This window comes from Lolium perenne, chromosome 7, assembly GCF_019359855.2.
Source record: "Lolium perenne isolate Kyuss_39 chromosome 7, Kyuss_2.0, whole genome shotgun sequence".
In the NCBI taxonomy this organism is placed as follows: Eukaryota; Viridiplantae; Streptophyta; class Magnoliopsida; order Poales; family Poaceae; genus Lolium; species Lolium perenne.
In genome coordinates, this window is record NC_067250.2 from 301890914 (window position 1) to 301907399 (window position 16486).

General features: G+C 52.4%; 3 protein-coding genes across 3 annotated transcripts; 1 reads left to right on the forward strand and 2 right to left on the reverse strand.

The window, feature by feature from the left end:
- Window positions 1–691: 691 nt before the first annotated feature.
- On the reverse strand, window positions 692–9736 carry LOC127315108 (14 kDa zinc-binding protein-like). Its single transcript, XM_051345635.2, has 7 exons — window positions 9723–9736; window positions 9615–9674; window positions 3552–3638; window positions 3318–3450; window positions 3083–3141; window positions 1019–1080; window positions 692–908 (listed from the first exon to the last, which is right to left on the reverse strand). The coding sequence occupies exons 1-7, from the start codon at window positions 9734–9736 to the stop codon at window positions 844–846; spliced, it is 480 nt and encodes a 159-aa protein (XP_051201595.1). The 3' UTR covers window positions 692–843.
- Window positions 4234–5950, forward strand: LOC139834167 (uncharacterized). The gene is made up of 2 exons (XM_071824581.1): window positions 4234–5564; window positions 5809–5950. Exons 1-2 carry the CDS (start codon window positions 4277–4279, stop codon window positions 5820–5822), a joined length of 1302 nt encoding a protein of 433 aa, XP_071680682.1. The 5' UTR covers window positions 4234–4276; the 3' UTR covers window positions 5823–5950.
- Window positions 9737–13829: 4093 nt separating the features above from the next.
- On the reverse strand, window positions 13830–15004 carry LOC127311985 (BTB/POZ and MATH domain-containing protein 2). Its single transcript, XM_051342460.2, has one exon. It carries the CDS (start codon window positions 15002–15004, stop codon window positions 13964–13966), a length of 1041 nt encoding a protein of 346 aa, XP_051198420.1. The 3' UTR covers window positions 13830–13963.
- Between the last annotated feature and the right edge of the window lie 1482 nt (window positions 15005–16486).

Sequence of the window (16486 nt, forward strand, 5' to 3'; positions counted from 1 at the left end):
ACACACGGATAGCATGTATGAAGCATTGCAGAAAAACAACTTTAATCAACAATTCATAGGGTGGGAAACTAACATTATAATCAAAAGTTCGTGGGTGGGGGAACTAGAACGGACTCACGGGCGACATGAATTTCTACCCTAGCCGGGGATGGGGGATGTACCTCCACCGCAAAAAAACCGAGCGCGCATCACAGGAAAATGCGAAATCGTCCAAATCAGAAACATGAGAGGCTCAAATGCGCCGAATCGAAGCACTCACCAGCACTTGACGAAGAACACCGACGAGAAGCAGACGCAGAATCCAGAGATCTGGCAGAAGACACCAAATCCAACCTAACACCACCTCGAATGCACCGAAATCGGGCGAGGACGAGCCGATCCACTGGTTCCCACCACCGATTCTGCACTCCCCTAGTGCCCCATGCTACATGAGACCTCGCAGACGGCTTCCCGGAGACCAACTCGCCGACGGGGAGCCTCGATTTGGTGTGGGCGACACGGGGGAGAACGGCGGAGGAGAGAGCGGAAGAGAGAGCGCGAGCGGAGAGAATCACGGGGCGAGGAGAGGGGTTCGCTTCGGTTACCTGATACGTGTCGGAAAATGGATCGAGCCGTAGGATGTTAATCGGACGGAGCGGACGGGTGGGCACCGGCTAAGACAAGGCAGTGCTATAGCAATTATTAGAAATTGGGCAGAGTAGGGGCACCACAAGTGCAGATGCCAGATAGTACATCCACTTTGGCCAAACACTCAAACTACATTGAAGTAACTCAATACACGAGTAGTCTATGATCGGTCACACAGGAGCAGAAAAAAAGTACATTGTTCAAATGTTCCTAAAGTTAACCAGGAGGCCATTTCATCTGCCTTCCGCCAAGTACATGCACGTGCAGATGGTAGACTGATTAACCAGGAGGCCATTCCAAATGATGCGGTGTTAGGATAGATGCTTAAAAATAGTGTGATGGAAGGAGCAGAAATAATTGTTGGGTGAAACATCTGCAGTGTGGGCTTGCTTACATCCTTCTCCTCCATTGTATATGACCACTCGGTATCCATCTGCCACGCCTTCCTTCTCAAAGCATCTCCAGCCGTTGGGGCTCCCCGGGCCGAAACCCGGCGCTATTTAGCGTCGGATTGGACGAAAGTTTGAGCCGGGGAGCTCCGAAGTTCCAGCCGTCTTCCCGGTAGACATCCGGGGTTCGGCGTTTTTTTAGAGAAAAACGTCCCTGGATGCCAAATTTCATGCATTATTCAGCGAATTTGACCAGTTTTACCAACATTAGGCTTATTTTTACAAATAAACGTTACAGTTCAAAAAAAACAAGACAAGTTTTCAAACAAATCAAATGGAAAAACTATTTGGTGTTGCCTCGAAGCGTCCATATGTGCTCCACCAGATCATCCAGCAGCTGTTGATGCATTATTAAGTCTCGAATCTCCTGACGCATAGCGATGAACGCAACTCACGATGCCGGCACCTGGTGGTTAGGCTGTGCAAGAGGACCCTCTCTGTCATATGGTGCAGCTTGTTCGCTTGGAGGGACCGGATGCTTCCGCTCATCCTCGATAATCATGTTGTGTGAGCACACACAACAGTTCATCACCTTCCACATCTAATCTTTGGACCAAGTCAAAGCGGGGAACCGGACTACAGGAAATTTCTGCTGGAGGACACGAAATGCACGCTCGACGTCCTTTCGGCAAGCTTCTTGTTCCTTGGCAAACTGTTGCTCCTTCGGGAGGGCGGGGCTTGAGATAGTCTTCACAAATGTTGCCCACTTTGGATAGATACCGTCTGCAAGATAGTATTCATTGTTGTACTGCCGGCCATTGATCACAAAGTTAACCGGGGGAGCATGACCCTCAACAAGTTTGGAGAAGATCGGCGAGCACTGCAAGACGTTGATGTCATTGTTGGATCCCGGCATACAAAAGAAGGAGTGCCAAATCCAGAGATCATGGGTAGCCACTGCCTCAAGTATCACAGACCACAGTGCAGCCTTTTGTGACCCTTGTACATTCTCTGGCAAACGGACAGTTCTTCCATTTCCAATGCATGCAGTCAATGCTTCCAAGCATCCCTGGAAATCCTCGAGCTTCATTGACAGCAAGGATCTTAGCAGTGTCTTTGACAGTCGGTGATCTCAAGTAGCGGTCCCCGAACACTGCTATCACAGCCCTGCAGAACCAGTAGAAACAATCAAGGGCGGTGGACTCCGCTATCCGAAGATAGTCATCGGTAGAATCACCAGGAGCTCCATATGGCAGCATCCGCATAGCCACCGTGCACTTTTGGAGGGCGGAAAACCCTGCCATGCCGGTGCAATCCAACTTGCATCTGAAATAGGAGTCGTAGTCTCGAAGGACATATACAATTTTTAGGAACAGCTTCCGGCTCATCCTGAAACGACGCCTAAAAACAGCCTCACCGTGCAATGGATCGTCGGCGAAGTAGTCGGCGTACAGCATGCAGTAGCCCTCCATTCGCTGTCTCGGCTTGCACTTCCGGTGACCTGGTGCTAACCCACCACGGCGACCAATAACCGACTCGGCGTACAAGCCGGACAGGCAAGCTAGGAACAGCAGGTGCTCCGCTTCTTGGGCGGCGGCTGCCGTTTCATCCTCAAGAAGCTCGGCGAACATCTGCTCCTCCTCCTCGTCGGAGTCCATGTCCGGCCAGGCAATTGGACGAACACCTGCCGGGTGTGTCGACGAGGAGCGACGCGAGGGAGCTGGCCCGGCGGCGGAAAATAGGCAGAGGGCACGACGGGCGGCGGAATATAGGCTGCTGGGTGGAGGAACGGCGAAGTTGAGGCAACCGGCCAGCGGATTGACGAGGGGTGGTGCCGGCGGCGACACAACAACGGGAGGGGGAGGAATTTGCGTCGACAAAGTGGTGGGGTTCGTCTGTTATCTCGCCGACAGAGCGGGCCCGTCCCCGCTTTTCTCTCGTACGGGGTCCCCGAGCGCACCCCGGGGGCCGAGGAGCCGGGGGCGCGACTGGGCCGTTTTCGTCCATCGGGATGAAAAAAAGACGTCCTAGGAGCCTCGTCGGGGAGACGGCTGGAGATGCTCGCAGCCACTACTTTTGCCGCGTATAGAAGCTGCCCCAGAATGTCAGCATGTCTTGGTTCAGCCTACAGGCAGGTCCTTGTATAAATAAGATGACACTGGATATGGAAGGCTATCTAGTATAAGCTTGGTCAAAGAGGCAGTTAAAAGGGCATTAATATGTACTAACATAAAGCTCAATACATACTAGTAGGATACCGCCATGGCATAAAATTTTGCAGGTTGAGCTCATTTTGTGAACAGATTTCATATTGTCAAGTCCCGTTAGCCCATCTCTCAGTTTTGGGATTACGAGAACATCTCTAAATGCCAACACTTTCTCATCCTCATATACAATGTTTGAAGGGATTTCCTTTGCAATGATTTTGTCAAAACTAACAGAAATGGACAAAGACGAATATTCAGAGCCACACAAAGGGTAGTACTACGTACTCCGTATAACATAGCAAAATGAGCAAGCTGATCAGAGATCTACATGGTTGGTCCACCAGTATCAGCAGTCGCTGCCGCTGCTCTGGCAGCAGCCTCTTCATTTGTTGATGAAGCAGCATGACGCACAAACCTAGTATAATAGGAACGCATCAAGAACTAATAGTAAAGGCCCATAAGTGTGCAGTAAGAGATGGACTCAAGAAAAATAGCAGTGAAGTTTCAAGATGGCCTTGACTTGACTAGAGGCAACTTAAAGTGAGTTCAGACAATTTTCAAGTTATTGTAGATTGTTTGCATGGGGAATCAAATTTCACAGGACACAATGGAATCTGAAAGGATTGTTACCAGTGAAAGCTTACATAGTTCATGGTTGAAATTGGACTACTTCCCGCCTGTGTATGGCCAGTGACGAATTCTGAACTGAAATTGGACTACTTCCCGTCTGTTTATGGCCAGTGGTGAATTCCAAAGTGAAATGTCAATTACTAGTACATCCTAACTAACTGGGATTCAGTAATGACCTTCTTTCAGCAAGGATTCAGTAATGACCTTTTTTCAGTAAGGATTCAGTAATGACCTTTTTTCAGTAAGGATTCAGTAATGGCCTTGTGAAACCTGTTAGGCAAACCGAATATGCTCTGCATATACCCAGCATATTCGGTTATACCCTGCCATATTCAGTGCTTGATCTTTGTTATTATTCAGGCCATTATGGTTAGGATTTGTATTGATCCCTTCCTTGTATATCTTGTATAAACGCCTATATATATGAGACAAGGGAAAGACCACAATGTGTGGCAAATCATTCTCCTTTCTAGTTCTATCATGGTATCAGCCAAACGATTCTCCTCCGCCCCTCTCCACTACCGCCACCGCCTTAGGGCTGCGCCGTCTGCTTCCGCACCACCCACTCCGGCCGCCGCTCCCATGGCCGCCGATGACTCCCACCACCCACACGCCCCCCTCTGGGCTCAAGCCACCGCCGTCCAGAACATCAAAAGCCTGATCCCCGTCACCCTCGACCTCAAGGCCTCCAACTTCACCAAGTGGCAGAACTTCCTCGCCATCGCCGTCACGCAGTATGCCCTCGCGGATCACCTCGACACGCCCATCCCCCCGGTGGACGCGGAATGGCTGCGGCTGGACTCCATGGTCCTTCGGTGGCTGTACGGCTCCATCGCCCCCGACATCACCGACATGGTCATGGCCGCGGGCACCACCTCCTTCGCCGTCCTCACCGCCATCACCGACCTCTTCCGCGACAACCAGCAGGCCCGTGCTGGCTACCTCGGGCAGAAGTTCTCCAACATCACGCAAGGGGACAAGAGCGTCACCGAGTACTGCCTCGAGCAGAAGACGGTCGCCGCTGCCCTCGCCGACATCAACGCCCCCGTCACCGACAACGCCCTCGTCTGGAACACCATCAAGGGCCTCGACGACCACTACAAGGACGTCGGCAACCTCGCCCCCCTTCCCACGCCGTTCCCCTCCTTCCTTCAATTTCGCAACATGCTTCTTCTCCAGGAACTGAAGCCAAGATCGACACCGCGCTCGTCCTCGCCGGCGGTCTTCTACACCGCTCCTCCTGCCGGTGGCTCTCGCGGCCCTGCACCACCACCGCCGCAGCCCCACGCCGGGCACCCCGGCTTCGGCGCCCCTGCGCCCTATAGCGCCCCCCGTGGCAACGGCTCGGGCCGCTACCGCGGGAAGAAGAAGCAACCCGCCGCCCCCGTCTTCCCCAACGCGCAGTACCCTTGGAGGGGTGCTATTCAGATGTACCCGATGCCCGGTCTCCTCGGGCAGCAGCCGCGCCCTCCTGCCCATGGCTTCATGGCCGTGCCTGCCGCATCACCTGCAATGTACACACCATCGCCCGCGACGTACACACCATCGCCCGCGACGTACACCTACACCGGCTACCCCAACTACGGCGCCCCCACGCAACCGACTTGGGATCCGTCTGCCCTCGCGAGCTACTTCAACACCATGAGCCTCCAGGCTCCCTCGGAGTGGGTCATGGACACGGGCGCCTCTGCTCACATGTCTTCGGACGCCGGTAATCTAACTTCCCTTTCATCTACTCCTCCACACAAACATATAATGGTCGGAGATGGCTCCTCTATTCCCGTCTCTCACTCTGGCCATGCATCTATTTCTTCTTCAACTCATCGTCTTACTCTTCGCGACGTTCTTGTCACACCCCGCATAGTCAAAAATTTAATTTCCGTTCGTCAGTTCACTCGTGATAATCTATGTTCTGTTGAGTTTGACCCGTGGGGCTTTTCTGTGAAGGACCTCAGGACAGGCGCCGTGATTCTCAGGTGCAGTAGCTCGGGAGACCTCTACCCGATCACCTCGCCGCCACACGCCCTCACCGCTGTCGCCGCCGACTCCACCCTGTGGCACCGGCGTCTTGGTCACCCCGGCCTCGACGCGTTCCGACGCCTCGTCTCCACCTCCTCGCTACCCATAAATAAAGTGTTCAAGGATCCTAGTTTATGTCATGCATGTCAACTCGGACGTCATGTTCGTTTACCTTTTTCTGTTTCTACCACACGAACTAAGCGCCCCTTTGAATTAATACATTGTGATTTATGGACCTCCCCCGTTGAGAGCATTTCTGGTTACAAATATTTCCTCGTCATTTTAGATGATTTCACCCATTATTTATGGACGTATCCGCTCCGCTTGAAATCTGAAGTTTTCCCCATTTTATCTAACTTCCGTACTTATGTCGCCACCCAATTTTCTCTATCACTTCAGGCTCTACAGTGCGATAACGGGCGCGAGTTTGACAACCGCGCTCTCCAGGACCTGTCCGTGCGACATGTTTTCCTTCTGCGTTTTTCGTGCCCCTACACGTCTCCACAAAACGGTAAAGCCGAACGCATCATTCGCACTGTCAACGATATAGTACGCACACTCTTATTTCAGGCTAGCATGCCTTCTACCTTCTGGGTTGAAGCGCTTCATACGTCCACATATCTTCTCAATCGACTACCCACCAAAGCTCTTGCCGCACCATGTCCATATTTTGCTCTCTTTTCACAACAGCCTGACTACACTTTGCTTCGTACTTTCGGCTGTTTGTGCTATCCCAACCTGTCCGCCACCATGCCCCATAAACTGTCGCATCGCTCGACCGCATGTGTGCTTCTCGGTTATCCTTCTAACCATCGTGACTACCGTTGCATGGACCTTGACACTCGTCGTATCATTATCTCTCGGCATGTGGTTTTCGACGAAACTCGGTTCCCCTTTGCACTGAATTTTTCTGTCACTAATATGCAGCAGGACACGTCTCCATCGACACTCGACGTCGATCCCCTCGACGAGCTGCCCTCGGTTCCCGTGCCACCCATGCATGCTGGGCCGCGCGGCCTGCGCACGGCGTCTCCACCGGCTTCTCCCGCGACACCCTTGCCGGCCTCCTCGGCCCGGCCAACGTCGACCTGCACACCGGCTACCTCGCTTCAGCCCACGCCGGTCTGCTCGGAGCCCAGCACGCCCCCGCCTGGCTCGCCCACGGCCTCCTCAGGTCGTGGCCCAGCTTCTGCCGCGACGACCTCCTCGAGCTCGTCCTCGTCCAGCTCCTCGACACGACCGACATCGCCCGCCGCGCCTGCCCCTGTCCGACAGATGGTCACCCGTCGTCAGGCTGGCAAGGTCATCGGTCCGCGCGAACGTCTCAACCTCAACACCACGACCGTCGCCGCCCCATCACCCATCCCCAAATCCGTTCGTGGTGCTCTCAAAGATCCGAACTGGCTCGCGGCCATGTCTGACGAGTATGGTGCCCTCATCGCCAACGACACATGGGAACTTGTGCGCCCCCCCGCCAACGCCAACATCGTCACCGGCAAGTGGGTTTTCCGCCACAAGCTCAAGCCCGACGGCAGCCTCGACCGCTACAAAGCACGCTGGGTGTTGCGCGGTTTCTCCCAGGAGCACGGCATCGACTTCGACGAGACGTTTAACCCGGTGGTTAAACCAGCCACCATCCGGGTTATTCTCTCTGTTGCCCTCTCCTCCAACTGGAAGATCCGTCAGCTAGATGTCAAGAACGCCTTCCTCCACGGTCACCTTGATGAGGTGGTGTTTTGTCATCAGCCCACTGGATTCGTCGACTCTGCGCGTCCTGACCATGTGTGTCGTCTCAACCGCGCACTCTACGGGCTGAAGCAAGCTCCTCGGGCGTGGTATCATCGCTTTGCGACATTCATCACCACCTTCGGCTTCACCTGCTCGAAGTCAGACACGTCCCTCTTCATCATGCACGGCGCCTTCGGCACAGCCTACCTGCTCCTCTACGTCGACGACATCATTCTCACGGCATCCTCCTCGACCCTGCTTGAGCGCGTCATCACCGCTCTCAGCTCGGAGTTCGCCATGACCGACCTGGGTGATCTCCATCACTTCCTCGGCCTTGCCGTTCGACGTGATTCCCAGGGGATGTTCCTCTCCCAGACGCAGTACGCTCTCGAGATTCTCGAGCGTGCTGGTATGAGCGCCTGCCACCCTGCCTCGACGCCGGTGGATACGTCCCCGAAGCTTGCTTCTGCTGCTGGTTCTCCGGTAGCTGATCCTTCGTCCTATCGGAGTCTCGCCGGTGCTCTCCAGTACCTGACTTTCACCAGGCCTGACATCGCCTACGCCGTTCAGCAGATATGCCTGCACATGCATGATCCTCGAGACCAGCACTTGACTCTCGTCAAGGGCACTCTGCACCATGGTCTTCAGCTCGCACCATCCACCACGGATCGTCTCGTGGCCTACACCGACGCAGATTGGGCTGGTTGTCCTGACACACGCCGCTCCACCTCCGGCTATTGCGTGTTCTTAGGCGACAACCTTGTCTCCTGGTCGTCGAAGCGCCAGCATACTGTTTCTCGCTCCAGCGCCGAGGCAGAGTATCGAGCTGTCGCCAATGCTGTTGCTGAAGCCAGTTGGCTCCGTCAGCTTCTCCACGAGCTCCGTCGACCACTACCCAGCGCCACGATTGTCTTCTGCGACAACGTCAGCGCTGTATATATGTCCACGAATCCTGTTCAGCATCAGCGGACCAAGCACATCGAGATCGACCTTCACTTCGTTCGAGATCGTGTGGCGCTTGGGCACATTCGAGTTCTTCATGTGCCTTCCTCTCCACAATTCGCGGACATCTTCACCAAAGGCCTACCATCACCACTGTTCTTGGATTTTCGCTCCAGTCTCAGCGTCCGAGAATCTCCCGTTTCGACTGCGGGGGGGGGGTGTTAGGCAAACCGAATATGCTCTGCATATACCCAGCATATTCGGTTATACCCTGCCATATTCAGTGCTTGATCTTTGTTATTATTCAGGCCATTATGGTTAGGATTTGTATTGATCCCTTCCTTGTATATCTTGTATAAACGCCTATATATATGAGACAAGGGAAAGACCACAATGTGTGGCAAATCATTCTCCTTTCTAGTTCTATCAAAACCCAACAAGGAACTACTCTACAATATGAGCCCTTTTTACTTGTTGGCTTGTTGCTTACAACCAATTGCCAAAAATTAACTTGTGCATTCACAGTAGTAAATAACTTCAAACACAACTTCAGTGATGACATTCATTTTTAGCCAATTCTTCACGGCTCACTAAATCTAGGAATGCACATGCACATGGGCTTATATGTTCCTATGCTTAGTTTACGGTGGCTCACTTTGTTGAGACCATTTTTGATCAGTTTTTTGTAATAATTCTTGAGACTTTTCGCTTGTAAGATTGGATACTTTAATATAATAAAAGCGGACGTATGCATCTCTTGGATGCAGAGGCCGGGGCAACCCTTTTCGAAAAAAAAATATGTTCCTATGCATCTCGCAGTTTATCTGGCTCAATCAAGTCCTACAAGTAAAAAAACATGACTGTACCTCTAATATTTTTCACTAAAAATATAAATTATTTCAATCATGTAACCACATCAGAAACTAGTAATCACTAGAAAATCCCACGAATCAGCGTCATCACGGAATGCTGAACAAACAAACCACCACCACCACCACACAAAATCCAGAAACCGACTGATTTACACAGAAAACGAGGGGGCATAATATCCCTGATAAAGGGGACACCTCACCTTCGGGGAGCAAAGTCACGGGAGACCCATAGCCCGCACAGCCGCAGCATGGGGGAGCTCCTGCAACAACAGGGAGGAGAAGGCGTTAGATTGGACTGAACTACTAACTGTACTAATGCCATCTGTGTATGGGTGCGGATGAGTTTTGAATTGAAATGTCAATTACTAGGATGATAAACTAGGATTATTTAATACTTCTCGCTTACTATTTAATACTGAAAGCAAAAGGAATGCATATACAAAAGAGTAAACAGCTTCAAAAGTTCAACACAACTTCAATGACACTATTGGTATTATATTCGACATCGTGGTTTACCCATCCTAACACAAAATCTCATACCATATTGAATTTATTCGTGCCTTTTCAGTTCACACAATCTGGAACTGCATATGCAGATTATGCACAGGTCCTTGAGAGTTGCTCTACTAAATCAAATGCTAAATGTTAAAAATGAAAATCTCCAACATTTTCCACAAAAATGCGTAAATCGTTTCAAGAAGCTAAGAGCATGTCTAACAGGCCCCGTATAACCCGCCCACCCCGTAAAATTCCGGCGGGATACGGGGCAGGCGCGATTTGGGGCGTCTAGCAGGCCCCGTATTCGGGCCGGCCCGTTTCGGCGGAATACGGGGCCCAGGAAATCGGCCCCGTCGCCCCGTACTTATCCTGGGCGCAGGTGCGAGTGAGGGGTTAACCCCTCACTCGCAACCCTAGCTCCGCCGTGCGCCGCCGCCTCCGTACTTAGCTCCGGCGAGCAATTCCTCACTCCCCCGCGCCGCATTCCACCCCAGATCCGGCATGGACGCCCGCCGCCGCAGTACCGCCTCGCCGGCGAGCGGATTGAAGCGATCCCGTTCGCCGGACAACGTGGAGGATGCGTGGCGGCGCCAATGCAAGAGATCCGCCGCCGGGAGCCAGCGTGCGGCCTGCAGGTACGCCGGCGCCGCGTTCGTCCCGCCGAAGCTCGTTGACTTCTCGGCGGGCGGGCGCTGGTACAACGAGGATCCGCCGATGAAGCCGATGAGCGGGCCCAAGTTCGACGAGTGGCGCGCCGACTGGGAGCGCCGCCGCTGGGCGAAGGAGGCTTGGAGCAGCGGGAGCACCAGCGCTGGAGGAGCTCCGCTCGCCGGCGAGGAGGAGGAGGCCCCCCGACTTGTTGAAGGAGCTACGACAGTTCCTCAAGGACGACGCCAAGAGGAAGAGGGCGGAGGAGGAAGAGGTGGCGGCGGCCATCGCCGCCGCGAAGGAGGCGGAGTTGCGGGAGGCGGAGGCGGACTCGTACCTAGTCGACCTCCCCGAGTAGGATAGCGCATTCTGGATGTAGAATCGGTGATCCGTATGTATGATCCGTAGTATGATCAATGAAGATGAACTTCCCGGGGTTTTATTTTTGAAAATATGGGGCGAAATACGGGGTCTGCTAGACGGAATGGCTCTTCCGTTAGCAATTTTTCGATACGGGGCGAAAAAGCAGCGAGATACGGGGCAGAAATATAAGGGGCCTGCTAGACATGCTCTAACTCCAGATGCTTGTAATCACTAAAAGTCTCAAGAATCAGCATCATCACAGAATGCCACAACCCGTCCATCACTACAGTCTACACAATACAAAATCCTGGCTCAAATTCCGGAAGTAAGATCCCTGATACAAGTAGACACCTCACCTTCTCATTGCCTTGTAAGCAGATTACCGATGCAATTGCAAAAAACTTTTGCTAAAAATCATGTGGCGGGTGGACAATCTGTTTTGTGTGTTTAAACTATATTGCTGAATCTATCTCACTCATAGGAGTACGTAAGCACTGATAAATCTACTTAAAATAGGGGCGAAACTTTGGCAGATACGAGATTGCGGAGAGGCAGGTTGTAAATGTAACTCTTTATCGAAAAAGATTGTAAATGTAACTGCAAGTATAAGTAAATCTTCGCTTTCCACCCGAGTAAATCCAGGTGCAAATGTTCTAGGGAGAATAATAATACTACATGATCTCCTTTTGAACAGTTAAAATATGTTTGCAAAACATTCTACCAGCCTATTGGTTATTTTTAGAGTTTGCAAACTGTCGTGCCACAAGTCAAAAGCACACTGTAAAACAGTTTCAAAACTAAGCATCTCACTTGAGCAGTCGTATATGCTAAAATAAGCGCAAATGCACAACGATGAGAAACAAGCCCGAGAAGAGATGAGTTGCCACAGCTCGAAACATGTAGAACAGAGGTAATTTCATAAATGTTAGGGCAAAATATGAGCACTAGTTAGATTGACATACTTCACCATTAGGCAACCTAACACAAAATGGTTTACCCATCCTAACACAAAATCTCATACCATATTGAATTTATTCGTGCCTTTTCAGTTCACACAATCTGGAACTGCATATGCAGATTATGCACAGGTCCTTGAGAGTTGCTCTACTAAATCAAATGCTAAATGTTAAAAATGAAAATCTCCAACATTTTCCACAAAAATGCGTAAATCGTTTCAAGAAGCTAAGAGCATGTCTAACAGGCCCCGTATAACCCGCCCACCCCGTAAAATTCCGGCGGGATACGGGGCAGGCGCGATTTGGGGCGTCTAGCAGGCCCCGTATTCGGGCCGGCCCGTTTCGGCGGAATACGGGGCCCAGGAAATCGGCCCCGTCGCCCCGTACTTATCCTGGGCGCAGGTGCGAGTGAGGGGTTAACCCCTCACTCGCAACCCTAGCTCCGCCGTGCGCCGCCGCCTCCGTACTTAGCTCCGGCGAGCAATTCCTCACTCCCCCGCGCCGCATTCCACCCCAGATCCGGCATGGACGCCCGCCGCCGCAGTACCGCCTCGCCGGCGAGCGGATTGAAGCGATCCCGTTCGCCGGACAACGTGGAGGATGCGTGGCGGCGCCAATGCAAGAGATCCGCCGCCGGGAGCCAGCGTGCGGCCTGCAGGTACGCCGGCGCCGCGTTCGTCCCGCCGAAGCTCGTTGACTTCTCGGCGGGCGGGCGCTGGTACAACGAGGATCCGCCGATGAAGCCGATGAGCGGGCCCAAGTTCGACGAGTGGCGCGCCGACTGGGAGCGCCGCCGCTGGGCGAAGGAGGCTTGGAGCAGCGGGAGCACCAGCGCTGGAGGAGCTCCGCTCGCCGGCGAGGAGGAGGAGGCCCCCCGACTTGTTGAAGGAGCTACGACAGTTCCTCAAGGACGACGCCAAGAGGAAGAGGGCGGAGGAGGAAGAGGTGGCGGCGGCCATCGCCGCCGCGAAGGAGGCGGAGTTGCGGGAGGCGGAGGCGGACTCGTACCTAGTCGACCTCCCCGAGTAGGATAGCGCATTCTGGATGTAGAATCGGTGATCCGTATGTATGATCCGTAGTATGATCAATGAAGATGAACTTCCCGGGGTTTTATTTTTGAAAATATGGGGCGAAATACGGGGTCTGCTAGACGGAATGGCTCTTCCGTTAGCAATTTTTCGATACGGGGCGAAAAAGCAGCGAGATACGGGGCAGAAATATAAGGGGCCTGCTAGACATGCTCTAACTCCAGATGCTTGTAATCACTAAAAGTCTCAAGAATCAGCATCATCACAGAATGCCACAACCCGTCCATCACTACAGTCTACACAATACAAAATCCTGGCTCAAATTCCGGAAGTAAGATCCCTGATACAAGTAGACACCTCACCTTCTCATTGCCTTGTAAGCAGATTACCGATGCAATTGCAAAAAACTTTTGCTAAAAATCATGTGGCGGGTGGACAATCTGTTTTGTGTGTTTAAACTATATTGCTGAATCTATCTCACTCATAGGAGTACGTAAGCACTGATAAATCTACTTAAAATAGGGGCGAAACTTTGGCAGATACGAGATTGCGGAGAGGCAGGTTGTAAATGTAACTCTTTATCGAAAAAGATTGTAAATGTAACTGCAAGTATAAGTAAATCTTCGCTTTCCACCCGAGTAAATCCAGGTGCAAATGTTCTAGGGAGAATAATAATACTACATGATCTCCTTTTGAACAGTTAAAATATGTTTGCAAAACATTCTACCAGCCTATTGGTTATTTTTAGAGTTTGCAAACTGTCGTGCCACAAGTCAAAAGCACACTGTAAAACAGTTTCAAAACTAAGCATCTCACTTGAGCAGTCGTATATGCTAAAATAAGCGCAAATGCACAACGATGAGAAACAAGCCCGAGAAGAGATGAGTTGCCACAGCTCGAAACATGTAGAACAGAGGTAATTTCATAAATGTTAGGGCAAAATATGAGCACTAGTTAGATTGACATACTTCACCATTAGGCAAAAGATAGTCATAGTGAAGCTCTACTACAGCATCCATGTACTTATTAGAGTCATTCATCGCCTAATTATAGGCTTCAATTCCTTCTCCCACGCATGGAGATGACTATGCTAGTAAGCGCTGCAGGACAGCTTGCCTCCAGATGTTTATACCCCTCCGTCGCAACCACCGCATCAAGAATCGCTGGACTGCTGACGATGAACTCGACACACTTGGCCTTGAGGTGCAAGCAGTTGTGCTGCTCAGCCAAAGCCAGAGTCGTGGCCGCCGTTTCAACAGTGATGCCACCAGAGAGCTTGTTCTCGCAGATCACCTTGAGCCTGTCTAGCCCGTACCTGTCAGCAGCTGCAAGTAAGTGTTGAGCCATCGTCGCTACGGCCTCCAGCTCCAGGTCAAGCTCAGGAACCGTGTCGGTGTACATAAAGTGGAGCATGGCCTTGAACGCTTGCAGCTCCATGTCCTCAATCACGACAAGTCCAGAGCTCGCCTCCCTCATGTGCCCGAAGAACTCGGCCATGAACACCGGGGATCTTGCAGCAAGTATGTTTTTGTGAGCAGCAAAGGACTCACCAGAGACAAGAAACGTGACGTCGGCTCCCTTCTGGCTCTGCAAGAGCTCGCCGAGGTGCTGGTGCAAGTTGGAGGATGGAGCGGGAACCAATTTTGCGGCTTCTGGAAGTTCCTTCACGATAGTGATGGCGCACTGCACGTTCAGATAGTCATCTTTGAGAGAAGCCGGTGCCGGTAGATAGCGTGCATCCACAAGGAAAACTTTGGCTGAGCAGTCTTTCGGGCGCTTGAACACGTACGTCACACTCTCTTCTGAGTGGGATGCATTGTGCAGCATCCTCGGATGTACCAGGAGACAACCTAATCTGGCCCTCACGTTGCAAGAGCCGGCGTCAGCAAAGAGCATAAGCTCGAGTGCTACCCCATACATACCGGGTTCTGAACTGCTGGGGTAGCAATGGATTTCCCACTCGTAGCCACCGGCATCCCACCTGAATTTGACGAACTCGCTCCAGGACATGGTCGTGGTCAGCAGGCTGAACCCGTCAATCTTGAACTGTCGCTCCAAGCGCACAACGCCGGTGAGGTTTGTGCAGGTATTAGCCATGGCAAAAGGGCAGAGGGGGATGCTGAGGAAGTGGAGATCCGGGGTGAGAAGACTATGGCGGAGCAGGGCAATTTATACAGCAGAAGTTGCAATAGAAAACCAGCGAGACGGCGACTCCTCGGGTACAAGAACATGCAGTCATGGACATTGAAAGTTGAAAACGGCAGTACTGATCGTCAATGCAGAATACCAACAATCACCTTGACACCTGCTGGCCTACTACTCTGTTCACCGTCACAATGAGACTAACGTGGTGACCTGCTGGTCTCAAGTGGAGCACCAAGGCCTCCATGATGTTTGCGGTAGTCTAGTGCCGACGACGGTACAAACATGCGGCAAAGGCTGAGGAGGCTCCGTGTATTTTGGGGTTGAGAAAAGCTCTTTAGTTTTGTTGTTTACTGTTTTCAGTGCGGGTAAAATTCAGGTAGTACGCCAGAGCGTACAGTCCAACAGAAACTGATCGTTGCACTACTAGATTGCGGCCTGATCGTTGTACTAGTAGTAGATTGCAACCTGCAAGGATGGAGAGGCAGCAGGAAGGTGTCCGATCTTTGTACGATGTTGTATGGGCACCGTTGATTGCACCGCTAGGAAACTTCCTCGTGGCCCATCGGCCCATCGTACCAAGTTCGGAGAGATTCCATGGTAGGGGAAGTATTTCCGCAGCAGGAAACATGACCAGACTTGCTCGTGCATGACCATGTACAGAGAGAAAATACATCAGGACAAAAGCTTAAAAAAAACATCAGGACAACAAATAAAAGGCACATGCTGGAGTAGATAACTGAAATGGCTGCCAGTTTTTCAAATCCTTAAAGCATCTCCAACTCGCCCAGCGCGGGCCAGCTCGGTAAGACAGGGCTAGTTCCCCCAAAAATATTATCTTTCCCACCATTATTAGCGCAATATCACCCCGTTCTCCTTCTGCCTCAGCTCCAATTCCCGCCTTTTGCCCACGTATGCCATCGCCTTGCTCCACCGGCCAACCATGATCGAAGACGAGGCAGTACGTCGCTCCACGCACGTCGGCGCCGAACGCCCTCGCCGCCAAGCCTGCTCCCGCAAAGAAGAGGGCGGCGCGGACATCCAGCGCCAAAGAGCGGCAGGAGGGAATGACCAATGCCGAGTGGGTGTTCGACATACAGCCGCGCTCGGTGGAGAACGCCAGTCGCCGCTCGAGGGAGGCGGAGCTGAAGGCGAAGAGGGCTGCCACAGCGGCGGCGGAGCAGACGACATTGATGGAGCAGGCCGCTGCCATGGCGGCGCCCCATACGCCTGCACATCCATTTGTCCCCGCCCGCATGGAGCGGCAGCCAGGGCAGTGTCTCCTCGCCGTCACCGTCCACCGCGTCGCCGTCGCCGTTGTTCCATGACGTACGCCCAAGGTAACCCACCCCACATGTCCCGCTTCTCGGCGAGCTGCCACGATTTCGACCCGCTCGGTGGGTTCAACCCCAACACCTTCGCCGCTCCAAACACCTT

Bases quoted from the DNA above. Each gene is read 5' to 3' on its own strand.
- LOC139834167 (XM_071824581.1), top strand. From the start codon at position 4,277: ATGAGACAAGGGAAAGACCACAATGTGTGGCAAATCATTCTCCTTTCT.
- LOC127315108 (XM_051345635.2), bottom strand. The intron at 3,639-9,614 runs GTGAGGTGTCCC...CTATTATACTAG, and splicing joins CGTGACTTTGCTCCCCGAAG to GTTTGTGCGTCATGCTGCTT. The intron at 3,451-3,551 runs GTAGATCTCTGA...CATTTCTGTTAG, and splicing joins GATACTGGTGGACCAACCAT to TTTTGACAAAATCATTGCAA.
- LOC127311985 (XM_051342460.2), bottom strand. From the start codon at position 15,004: ATGGCTAATACCTGCACAAACCTCACCGGCGTTGTGCGCTTGGAGCGA.